Raw genomic sequence first — 13,119 nt, 5'->3', positions numbered from 1 at the left:
CATATCCAATGATTTTGTGTTTAAATTTCCACATTTTGAACTACTTCATCTAAAAGTCACCATTTTTTTGCAAGGGCACAAAGACCAGCCATAAAATTAAAGCCATTCGATTTTTTTTCTACACTCAAAAGTCCGCGTGTGTGTGTGTGTGTGTGTGTCAGAACCACACGCCTTGTATTTTTCTAGTCTATCAGTAGTAAAATGACCACAGGAATATTCTGTCCAGCAGTGACAGAGGCGTGATCACTGGCGAGCAAAAAAGGGGAAAGGGACTAACAGTCACTTATACAGAGCAACAGATGGATCCGTGTGTATTTGCAAAACTAAAAGAGTAAAACCTCTATGTTCCATGGAAAAAATTGAAGGATGAATGTACGAACACTCCTTGATGGATCCGATCGATATTTTTGGCTCAAGCCAAGCGACATCCATCATAATCTGTGTTTTGATTTGCTGGGATCAACATTGGGAACTGTAGTCACATACACACAAACACAGGTTCCGGAGGGTGTGTGCGCGTGGGGGAACCAAAACAAAGAAGGACCGTGTTTCAGCAGCAGTTTGTTGCTAATAAAGTTACGTAAAGCTGATGGCGCAGGTTCTTATATAATGGTGTTTATTGGGTGAATGGCTGTGGGTGCTCTACGTGTGAGAAGAGCTCTGGTTGAGGCTTTGACCGCGGTGTGGAGCAAGTATATATCCGCGGCGATGTCGGGGACTGGCGCGAGCCGTTCTCTCGAGCGCCTGCCTTTTGATAACGTCGCACTGAAGAAGCTCCCGGTCGAAGAATTCTCGCCGGCGGGAGCGCGAACGGTACGCGGCGCCTGTTTCTCTAGAGTTCAGCTCCAGCCGCTGAAGAACCCGCGGCTTGTGGCCGTGTCTATGAGCGCTTTGGAGTTGCTTGGTCTCAACGCCGAGGAGCTGGAAAATGACCCCCGGGCCGCGGAGTATCTGAGTGGCTCCGAACTTATCCCAGGCTCCGAGCCCGCAGCCCACTGCTACTGTGGACACCAGTTCGGTCAGTTTGCCGGTCAGCTCGGAGACGGAGCCGTGTTTTATTTAGGAGAAGTAAGAGCCCCTTCAGACCAGAGCCCCGGCCTGCTAAAGGAAAACCCCAGCGGACGGTGGGAAATCCAGCTGAAGGGCGCGGGTCTCACTCCTTACTCCAGGTGGGTCTCCATAAACAATATATCACTATTATGTTTCGTTTTAAGGAAGGTTTTTTTGTTTTTATTTTAAACTAGTATAAATGAAAATGGAAACCTGCAACAAAAACTCAGCTACAGACCACAGTGTAAGTCTTTGTGGTGTTCCTGCTGTAAGTAACATTGACTTATGCACTGGTTTGGATTCAAGATGCTTTACCCCTGGTGGATAGGTTAATGAACTACAATAACAGACAAGCCTGCTGGGGAAATTGCCTCATGCACCTTTAATGCATCAGCATGGGAATTTTGAACAAGGTATTGATATTTTTTTTTTGGCGGGGGGCTAATCTCAGAGCCTCAGGACCCATCCATTGGAAAATTAAGGTTTAGGGACTGTCCCAAAACCTAGTGAGCTGTCTGACTAGAGTGCATTTTAGGTCAAAGTGTGCGTGCTCACTACACGTAGGCTGTCCGAATTCTTAGACAACTCATTAAGCTGTTTACTAAGATATCTTTATTTGGCCACATTTTAAGGAAACATCAAACACTTCCTTTTCCACAAAGGCAAACCCAGTATGCAACGCAAGAACAATTCCTGTCCATTTCGCTCTTTTAGTGAGTGCCATCACTGGGAATCTGTTACCAGATTTTGAATCTGTGACGTATTTCCTGTTAAAACCGAAAAGCGAGAGCGAGCTCAAATTTTTGAAGCGAGGAAAAAATGGGAGCGCGCACTGAAAACAGCGAACGTTGTTTTCGCTCGGTTTTCATCATTCTCTTCGGACTAGTAAGAACAGTAATTTACGATATCTCCAATTATATTTTGACTAGTTTAAATGTCTTTTAAGATATCTCTAACGACATTGGCGAATTCTTCATCTGATGAGTCATACATCCTGAATTAGTATTAAAGTTTCCTCAAATTCAAATTTGACTAGTCAAAATGACATTTTCAGATATCTGAATTGTAGTTATTGCATGCATGAGTTGCCCCATGTGCTGCCACGGTTGCCAGGTGTGTTCAATTTCACTGGTATTGGGCTTATTTTTCTGTAAAGTCACTTGCATTGTACTAACGCCAGCCAATGATCCATCAATGAGAAATGTTCATAAGTTTAGTTACATGTCAGGGACTGGGGGAAATACAGAAAAAAATCTGCAACGCTGAATCTGGCTTCTTATTCAAACTTTCTGTTCCACATTAAATGGTGCAGTAATTGCATTTTTGTCCCCAGTAGATGGCATCATATGAACTTGACTTCTATACCATGCATATTGGGCTTATTTTCGTGGATATTATCTCTATAGGGCAGCAGGTAGTGTTGCAGTCTCACAGCTCCAGGGACCTGGAGGTTGTGGGTTCGAGTCCCACTCCGGTGACTGTCTGTGAGGAGTTTGGTGTGTGCTGTTGCTCCGGTTTCTCCCACGGTCCAAAAACACACTTTGGTAGGTGGATTGGCGACTCAAAAATGTCTGTAGATGTGAGTGTGTGTGTGTCGCCCTGTGAAGGACTGGCGTTCCCTCCATGGTGTGTTCCTGCCTTGCGCCCAGTGATTCCGGGTAGGCTCTAAACCCACCATGACCCTGAATTGGATAATATTTATAAGTAGCTAACTTTACTGAAAATGTAAAACCAAAATCCACTGTAATATGCAGACCTGGCAACATTTGCGTGGTGTGAAAATGTGCTAAGTAATTCTGACTAGTCAAAATTATCATTTAAGATATCAGAAATACAAAAGATGAATAAGTTCTAGATATCTGTAATTTATTTGAAGATATCTTAAAAGGAATTCTGACTAGTCAAAAATGCAATTTTGCATATCTCAGTTTTGACTAGTCATTACTTTCATTCAAGATATCTACAATTTAATTTCAGATATATAAATTTATTATTAAGATATGTTTTATAAGGAGGGATTGCAATTGGAGGCCTCAACTTACATACTTGGCTACAAATGCATAATAGAACTTACATCACACGTAGCTGATGACAAAACATACAGTTGTGTTCAAAATAATAGCAGTGTGTTTAAAAACATTAGTTAAGCACAAAATCTTAATAGTAGTTTTTATTTCCATGCATTGGGAACATTGCATACTGTTTTCCAAATCAAAACATTAAGAGAAATGTATATAATTTTTAACTACTTTACAGAAAATACCAAAAATGAACATTGGGCTGTTCAAAAAAAAAAAAAGCAGCATCTGCATTTGTCTTTACTAACTCAAAATATGTACTCTTTTTTTTAGGATTTAGCATTCCTGTGAATCACTAACCTAATATTTACTCGAATAAACACAGTTTTTTAGAACTGCTTCACATGTGTTGCATAGAGTCAACCAACTTCTGGCACCTGTCAACTGGTATTCCAGCCCAGAATGCTTTGACTATATCCCACAATTCATTTGCATTTCTTGGTTTTGCCTCAGAAACTGCATCTTTGATGTCACCCCAAATTAAGGTCCGGATTAAGGTCCGGGGATTGGGCTGGCCACTCCATAACCTCAATTTTGTTGGACCAAGATTTTGCTTGTTTACTAATGTGTTTAGGGTCGTTGTCTTTTTAAAACACCTATTTCCTCTTCAGCGTAAGGGAATATGACCTGTTCAAGTATTCTGATATATGCAAACTGGTCCATGATCCCTGGTATGCGGTAAATAGGCCCAGCACCATAGTAAGAGAAACATGCCCATATCACGATGCTTGCACCACCATGCTTCACTGTCTTCAGAGTGTACTGTGGCTTGAATTCAGAGTTTGGGAGTCGTCTGATGAACTGTCTGCGGCCCTTGGACCCAAAAAGAACAATTTTACTTTCATCAGTCCACAATATGTTTCTCCATTTATCTTTAGGCCAGTTGATGTGTTCTTTGGCAAATTGTATCTGCTTCAGTACATATCTTTTTTTTTAACAGTGGGACTTTGCGGGGACTTCTTGCTAATAGATTAGCTTCACACAGGTGTCTTCTAACTTTCACAGTACTCACAGGTAACTTGAGACTTTCTTTGATCAACCTGGAGCTGTTCATTGGCTGAGCTTTTGCCATTCTGGCTATTCTTTCGTCTTTCTAGTTTTCCTCTCCATTTTAAAGCATTGGAGATATTTTTGGCTAAACAGCATATTATTGTCTGCACTTCTTTATAAGTTTTTCCCTCTCCAATCAACTTTTTAATCAAAGCTTGCTTTTCTTCTGAACAATGTCTCGATTGGCCCGTTTTTCTCAGGCTTTCAAGGAGAAATTCATGTAGAGCATGTGCTGGCTTCACCCTTAAATAAGGGACACCTTTTTCCTCACAGAATGATTGACCTCACTATTTGAACTCCACGCTGCTATTATTTTGAACACACCCCTTTCATTTAATTATGCAAATACAAAGACTCAAGGGCATGCATATCATGAATGCTGAGTCTGTTGGTTTTCTAAGAATCTACTGCACCGACTTTTACACCAACTTTTACATTGTTTGTCATGTGGTAATATAATTTATACCAAAAACAGTGATTATCTGGTTAGTCATATTGGACTGCTATTATTTTGAACACAACTGTAAATCCTCTGTGAACGTAGCAGTTTCATCTTAATTATTCATAACATAGTGAGCTAGCCACCAACTCTAGAGCTGATCCCCATGGCAACTGGAAATTTATTTTTCACAATAAAAGATTCTGGTGTTTAATACCTTAAAATTTGTAAACATGTATATAAATATATAACTTTATAAAATGTTCTAAAGCATTTCATACTTTTGTATCAAACAAGCATCACTGTTTTGTCACACTGCGTGACACACCTTGAGACATAATTCATTTACATTGATAAATTATGCACATTCTTTTAATAACATACTGCCTAAACAATACAGTATCAACACAAACCCATAGTGAAATAAACTTTCTAGATCCTCCTCTTTCTGAAAACATGTAGCATGTGCGCAAAGATACATTCATTTACTCATGTTTTATTTTTTTATGTATATCTACTTCTATATATACATTGAAAACGTGAGAGGTAAAATCTAATTGAAAATGGAATTGTGCAATATTTGTGTGTGTGTGTTCATGATATATGTTGTGAGTCATGTTTATGCTTTAAATTGTTCAATAACATAAATATCTTTGCCTTCCATATGTGGTCTAATTAAACAGCTGTCTTTGCAGTTCATTTTTGGGTTTAATTAGATTATTGACTACACAGAGTTTTAGGGCCACAGCATTGAAAATAATATATAATAATATTTCGAGAATAAAGTCAAAATTCTGAGAAAAATATCGGGAGAATAATCTCGGAATAATTCACTGCATGTATAATGGGGCAGACACAACCACAGTATAATTGTGGAAAGCAGTATGTTGCTTAAGTCGTACTGTAGTATGGATTTCAGGAAGTAACACTCAGTTCTCTTCCACATCAGAATCAGATTGTGATTAGTGTTTAAACCCTGAATCGATACAAGAACCCATTTATCCAGAAGAAGGCATGTAGAGTCACAGGATACAATGATCATGAAAATGATCAATCCAGAGCAAGTGGAACTCCGGTGTGTCCACGGGGCTCCATCGCGTTACGGCTAATGGACTTGTACAATAAACTAAAGCCACATCGCAGTTAGAGGCTGCACTGAGGGGGTTAATCGTCATGTAGCGTGGATGCACTTAATAAACTATTCTGCGCAATTCACTAACTGCTTCTTTTACAACTCACTCATGGCATACAGACTGAGTCTGTCTGTCCACATATTATAATAAACCATAACCCAGATGTTTCTCTAAATATTCTGACTATATTCTCTGAATTATAGGGACCTTTTTTTTACTCGGTTATTCTGAGATTTTTCCCAGAATTATTCTGAGATTATTCTCAGAATTCTGACATTATTCTCTGAATATTATTTTTTGGTCAATGACGTGGCCATAAATCTTTGAAAATGCAAAGGTAACAGAGCCTGTCGGTTTAATTTAAGTACCTCATAACCCATTACAATCATAAAACTGCAATATATACACACACATATAACAGATTCCCACATTTGAATAAATATAATTTATGTTATATTAGAAATATATAAGTATGGAATGATTTGGTTAAATATCTGTGTTTCTCTTCAGGGTGTGTTTATGTTACTAGGTAATAATGCAGCAGTTTTCATATTCGTCTGGACAAGGATATTTTTAAAAACGGAAGGAGGAGTTCTGAAGTATATACAGATATGTATGGACAGGGCCTCAGTCACGTTCTCACTCAGTTTAAGCAGGTGGAATATTCTCCACCCAGTGGTGCTTTTTTTAAAGTCAGATATCTTAAGAAAAAGCAGTAATTCACTGGCATTCAGTCTCAATCTCTACTCCATTGTCCTATCCACATCACCTCCATTTTTATGTTCATGTGATAGTTTCACTATAAAGAAACTTGTTTCAGAGCAATATAGTGAAGTAGTAATGGACTATAAAACCATCTCAGCCAGTGCATATAGACACAGATTTATGCTGCATCAGAAAAAAATGTTTACAAGATTTTACAAGGTTTTTTGTTAAATGCAGAAATAAAGACAATTTCGTTGACACAATGCCATTTAGGAAATGTAATATTGTTACATATACTTATGTATGTAATTAACATTGTTAGTGAAGACTTCATGGCCTCAATCAAATAAATAAGACAAATTGCTGAACTCATGTCAGTGCTAAGTTGGAAAAACACTCTCAATCATTACCTTTCTTATGACACTTGACATGTAATAATTTTTTCGTACTCTTGTTCTTTCAGGCAAGCAGATGGGCGTAAAGTTCTGCGGTCCAGCATCCGTGAGTTTTTGTGCAGTGAAGCAGTCTTTGCCCTTGGTGTTCCCACCACACGTGCTGGCTCCATAGTGACCTCAGACTCCCATGTTATGAGAGATGTGTTTTACAAAGGAAATCCACACATGGAAAGGTGTTCTGTAGTTCTGCGTATTGCTCCCAGTTTTATCAGGTAACCTCCAGTAAGCAGCCTAAATCATTTAACTTTTTCAGTTTATGTGCAAACCTCAATTTTGGAAAGTTTGGAAATGTTACAGTAAATACAGTATAAACAAGAATATGTGGGTTCCAACTCTACTCAGGTGACCTAAGGTACATTTTCACAAATCTCCAACATTATCATTTACTCTCAGCTTGTTCGAAATAATTTACTGTATGGTTTTTCCATGACAAGCTACCAGTTGTGCTGAAGTGTATCTTGGGGTTTCAGAAAAACATATGCTGCACACAAAGCAATATTATTTCCCAGCAAGTCTAAGGCTATTTCAGGAAGACAGTTCCAAGCAGCATTCTGCATATGCTGCACCAGCATGGCTTCAGATTAAAAGTGTAATTTAATTAAGTGTACAGTGGTAAACATGCTTCTGTCTCAAAGCTTTTTTAGTAGTGTGTTTTTATAGAAATAATTCTAAATCTGTCCATATCCATAAAGGCCAAACAAGTTGGTCAGTGAAAACAGTAAAAAATATTTTCTTTATAGTTTTGTCTTTTAAATTAAGTTTCAACATGGCAATATTTCCCTTAATTTTTATTGCATTTTACACCAAACATCACAAACAGACAGATGTTAATACACAAATACATGTACATATACATGTATGTACAGTGCAAAAAAAAGTGTTTAATTAAAAAAGAAATGTAGAAAATAAATAAATTAATAAATGAATGACTAAATGAAATGAATGCAGTAGTTTACAAAAAGACGTGGTGTTTACATCAGCTTCGGTAACAAACAAAATTACAATATATATTAGTTTACCAATAAATACCTTTTCTATGGCCATACACAGAAAAAGGGAATTTAAACACTGACCTACTTTTGGTGGTTCCATACATTTCCACTTACAAGATATATTGTGCTTTGCATGGAGAAGGCATATACTGATGGTTTTGGTTTTTTTTGTTGTTTTTTTTTAATATAAACACTTGAAATTGTTGTATTTTCTGGGAATAAATGCATATAAATAAATGCCCAAAATGTATACCTTTGGATGTAATTTAATATAACTACATTCCCACATTCAATTAAATAGAATTCCTACTTCCACACCACATTTATATGGATTGTTGTTATCAAACTGGTGCATTCAGCAAAATCTTGTTTTTATTGCATGTTAAAAGGTTTCCTCAAATGGGATTTGTATTAACATGCTTTGTTTTTGCAGGTTTGGCTCTTTTGAGATCTTCAAAGAGGCGGATGAGTTTACAGGCCGACAGGGCCCCAGCTATGGATGTGATGAGATCAGAACCCAGATGCTGGATTATGTCATTGAGACCTTCTACCCAGAGATTCAACAGAGCCATTCAGACCCAGTGGAGAGGAACACTGCCTTCTTTAGAGAGGTAGGCCATAGCCATCATTTTTAATGCATTATTTTTTCCATAGGAAAGTTTTAATTAATCATTAAATGCTGAATATATTTTAAGGTAATGCTGAGAACAGCGAGGCTTGTGGCCCAGTGGCAGTGTGTGGGTTTCTGTCATGGAGTCCTTAATACTGACAATATGAGTATTCTTGGGCTCACAGTTGACTATGGACCATTTGGCTTCATGGACCGGTAAGGCTTTTTTGTTGTTGTGCTGATGTCCTACATTTTTCTTAGAAATGTGTTTTGAAATGTAAATTACATATGACATACAAGTGGTAAACTGTTTGGCTGCCCCATCCCACCATGAAATTTGTATACATCAAGTGACTTGGTGACAAATTTTAAGGGTAATTTTTAACAGTTGAGCTATAACCTTTGCCTTTGGACATTTTATTCTTTATATAAATGATTAGATTATCAGCCAAAGGAGTACTTGTTTTTTATCTTGCACAGAACAGATAAGAACTGATAATGTGGCAAAAGTGTTTCTGTTGGGACCTTGAAATAGTCCCTACCTAGGCCTTGAGGCCCTAGAACTTAATTGGTGGTGAACCAATCTTGTCTTGACCCGTTTAGTTTTCACGATTAATCATGCATTCATAAACAAACACAAGTATGTAATGGAAAATTAATATAAGTTCTTCTTAGGTACTTATGGTCCTTGCAGCCTGCCACAGAATATACATTGAATTAGATGTGATTTCTCTCTCTCCCTTTGTAAGTTTTGATCCAGATTTCATCTGTAATGCCTCTGATAATTCTGGTCGTTACTCGTACCAAGCCCAACCAGCCATCTGCCGCTGGAACCTAGCTAGACTTGCTGAAGCCCTCAGCCCTGATCTGCCCTCAGAGCGGGCCCAGGCTGTGCTGGATGAGTACCTACCTCTCTACAACACTTTCTATTTACACAACATGAGGAGAAAGCTGGGCCTTCTAAAGAAGAAAGAACCAGAGGATGAGACACTTATCACAAATCTTATGCAGACCATGCACAACACAGGTAATGCAGGGTTAAAAAATAAAACTGTAAAAATACTGTAATTTATGATAGAGTAGTGTTTTTAGTTCATTTGTAGATTAATGTATGTATCTGTGAAATAAAAACAGCCTAGTCATTTTTTTCTGTTCTGTCTCAATCAGAAAACACTGGATAAAATGATTTCTTCCCCCTACTTCTTATTTCAAGTAAAATTTTAGAAAGTGAATTTCAGCAGTTCTGATGCTACATATGCTGCAGTCCAGTACCAACCTGACTTGATGATGGCCCTTGCCGTAACTGAATTATCCTCTCATTCCTGTTTTCTATTTCTGCATACTCAGGTGCTGACTTCACCAACACTTTCCGCAGTTTGAGCCAGATCTCCTGGCCTGTAGAAGGAGAGACGGAGGACAATGCTGAGGCCATCAAACGGGCCACTGAGATGCTTTTACAACAGTGTGCCTCTCTACAAGAGCTGAAAGATGCCAGCAGACCTAGTATGGACCCCCGGTAAAAAAAAAAAATTCTATTCACACTTTCCCAGATCTATAAGACATTTGTAAATTTTTGGAACATTTCCCCACCAAGGAAACCGTTGTATTTTGACACATCCTGTGATTGCTTTTGTGTTGATAAGGGTTGGAGCTTTTTGGCAGAAAGGTTGCTAATCTTTGAATGGCATATGTGGGCTGAACAAATAGCTAAACACCTTGAGTTCTCTGTTCCTTCCCTGGTTTTGAAAACATTGTGCATTTCAAGCCTCATTAGATCTGCCAAGGGGAAATTGCATTTGTTTCAGAAACATAATCTAACGTTTTCCAATCCCAGTAAACAGGCTACCTACATTGTTTTTTTTATATAAACCTATTCTCTTTGGACACATTTGCTCTTCCACAGTGAGTTAGCAATGCTGCTGTCCATGGCCCAGAGTAACCCTGCACTCTTTAGCATTCTGTCGGATCGGAAGACGGTGGCCCGGCAGCTAGAGAAGCTCTCTAGGCTAAAAGAGCTGATGGAAACCACAGAGGAGGAGCTGAAGACCAAGCAGATGGAAGACTGGGCCTGTTGGATCAAACAGTACAGGTACAGACCACAAAGTGGGTGCTAAGCAACAGCCAGTAGTTTGGAGGCAGAGTGGTAAAAGACTTGAGGCTTCATTAATTGTAACAGATGGTAGAAAGCCAGAGCAAACAGAATCTGAGTTGGTTAAAGAGCATGTGTTCCCTTGAATGTTAAGCAATACTGTCTCACAGGTCTTAAGCATTTTCACCTTATAGAAAAGAGATCAGCCAAAACATTAAAATCACCACTCCTATCTGCACTTATCCTATTTTATCAGTTCAACTTAATATAGAAATGCTGTTTAGTTCTACAGTTGCAGACTGTAGTTCATCTTTTGCTCTGCATAAAATGCATCAAGACCCTTTTCACCCTGTTGTTCAGTGGGCAGGACACCCACAAGACTGCCAGAGAGCAGGTACGGTTTCAGTAGTGAATCATTCTCTGCGCTGCAGTGACACTGATGTGGTGGCGTGCAGTGTGGTAGTATGAGTTCAGACACAACAGTGTTGCTTGAGTTTTAAAACTGCGGGACTTGGAATAGTACACCAACCAAAAACATCCAGCCATCAGGGTCCTGTGTGTGGCGTCCAGTGTTTAATGAAAAAGGGCTTGAGGACTACCAATACAAACTGTACAGAAACAGATGTCGTCTCTCTCTCTCTCTGTGTTTTGAATCTAGGCAGCGCCTTGCTATTGAGTGTGAGGGAGAAAGTGACTTGAAAGTTGTGCAGGAGGAGAGATTGCGTGTGATGAACAGCACCAATCCACGTGTGGTGCTAAGGAACTACATTGCCCAGAATGCAATAGAGGCAGCAGAGAATGGGGACTTTTCAGAGGTTAAGTTTTCACCATATAGAATTTTCACCAAATATAGTACTTTCAATAGAAAGTATATTTTTTATACAACAACCACCCAACCCACATGTGTTCTGAGCTTTTGTATTTAATCTTTATGGTGGTCAATATGTTAATAAAGCTTCATAATTGTAAGCAATGGCTTTGGTAAAAGGGAATGTGTTTTATATCCATTTTATGTATTTGCTTTACATTTTTTTGTGTGTTTGCATTCATTCACCAATGTTAATTGTGTTTTGAAAATTAACAAAAACTGCAAAAAACTGTTATCTATTCTATCAGGTTCAGAGAGTTCTGAAAGTGCTGGAGAAGCCATTCTGTTCAGAAGAAGATTTGGAGCAGCCAGGCTGGGTGGGGAGAGGAGGAGCTGTGGAGCCAGGAGAGAGGGATGAAGGAGTGCAAGGACAGGCAGAAGAGGAGGCTAGAGGCGCAGAGGGCAGGGTATTGGTCCCTTATGACAGCAAGCCCCCCGCATGGGCAAATGAAATCTGTGTTACCTGATCATCATAGAGCCTTCAGGACATCCTACTAGCCCTTACAGACAGAGAAAAGATTCTCTCTCCCTGTGGGTTAGGTAGATGTTACTGGAGGCTTGTGGGGTACAAATCTCCTGTCAACCAGTTTCCGAATATACAGAAACATATTCTGGCTAGTTTTAAATAATATTTTGAGAGGTTACAGCTTATGACGGCATGTGTCATTACAAGAATTTAACAGCCAGTTATTTGTCTACGTGTATTTGACTGGTTAAAAATGATGACTTGGACCACAAGTCTTGAAAAGATAGGTCTTAGTTTGAAAGACAGGGGTCATAGTACTGTGTAAACCAAAAGAGCGTGTGCCTGCATGCACGTGAATGCTTGGAGGGTGGGTGATTAGTGAGTTTTAATGTCTCAACGCACAAAATAGTGAGCAGAAAAGCTCTGATATAAACGCACAATTTACTTTAAGGAAACTGATCTTAAAAAATAGTATGCAATGATATATTTCTAATTTTATATTATTAATATAACAATATGCACAAGCAGTTATGCTGGAATATGTACAAGATTTTCGTGAAAGTAAACAATTATTTTAAAATAAATATATGCCAAAGAGATTGCTGTCCATGTTTTCAGTATTTGGCCATTTTTTATCATTATACACTGTGAGTTATTTCTACCTTATTAAAACAAGTTTAAGGGCGACACATTGGCGCATAAGTTAGTGCCGCAGAAACACAGCTCCAGGGACATGGAGGTTGCGGGTTCAAGTCCAGCTCCAGGTGACTGTCTGTGAGGAGTTTGGTGTGTTCTCCCTGTCTCCAGGTGCTCCGGTTTCCTCTTGCAGTCCAACAACACATGTTGGTAGGTGGATTGTTGACTCAAATGTGTCCATAGGTGTGAGTGTTTGAGTGAATGTGTTAGGAACACCCCCTCCAGGGTGTGTTCCTGCCTTGCGCCCAGTGATTCCAGACCCACTACGATCCTAAATTGGATCAGACTGACTGCACAGAAAATCTGGGAATGTAGGCAAACATTAATTTAGATTAAATATTCAGTTCTCTGCAGGTCTAGTTTTACAAATGTGTGGAAGCATGAGTGAACTGCTGCATTTGGGAAAAAAACTCAACATTTTAAGAAAGCAACTTGCAGTATTAGAGAATTAAGTATTTGTGAATGAAAAGCCATATTAAATGACGTGG

General features: G+C 38.9%; 1 protein-coding gene across 1 annotated transcript; it reads left to right on the top strand.

Moving 5' to 3' along the window:
- Positions 1-512: 512 nt before the first annotated feature.
- Positions 513-12,521, top strand: selenoo1 (selenoprotein O1). Its single transcript, XM_066684992.1, has 9 exons — positions 513-1,169; positions 6,919-7,122; positions 8,336-8,513; positions 8,598-8,728; positions 9,262-9,539; positions 9,860-10,028; positions 10,416-10,601; positions 11,260-11,416; positions 11,718-12,521. The coding sequence occupies exons 1-9, from the start codon at positions 628-630 to the stop codon at positions 11,943-11,945; spliced, it is 2,073 nt and encodes a 690-aa protein (XP_066541089.1). The 5' UTR covers positions 513-627; the 3' UTR covers positions 11,946-12,521.
- Positions 12,522-13,119: the final 598 nt, after the last annotated feature.

This window comes from Hoplias malabaricus, chromosome 11 (assembly GCF_029633855.1).
Source record: "Hoplias malabaricus isolate fHopMal1 chromosome 11, fHopMal1.hap1, whole genome shotgun sequence".
Lineage (NCBI taxonomy): Eukaryota > Metazoa > Chordata > Actinopteri > Characiformes > Erythrinidae > Hoplias > Hoplias malabaricus.
Note: the sequence above shows the minus strand (reverse complement) of the source record. Positions and strands in the feature narration are given on the sequence as shown.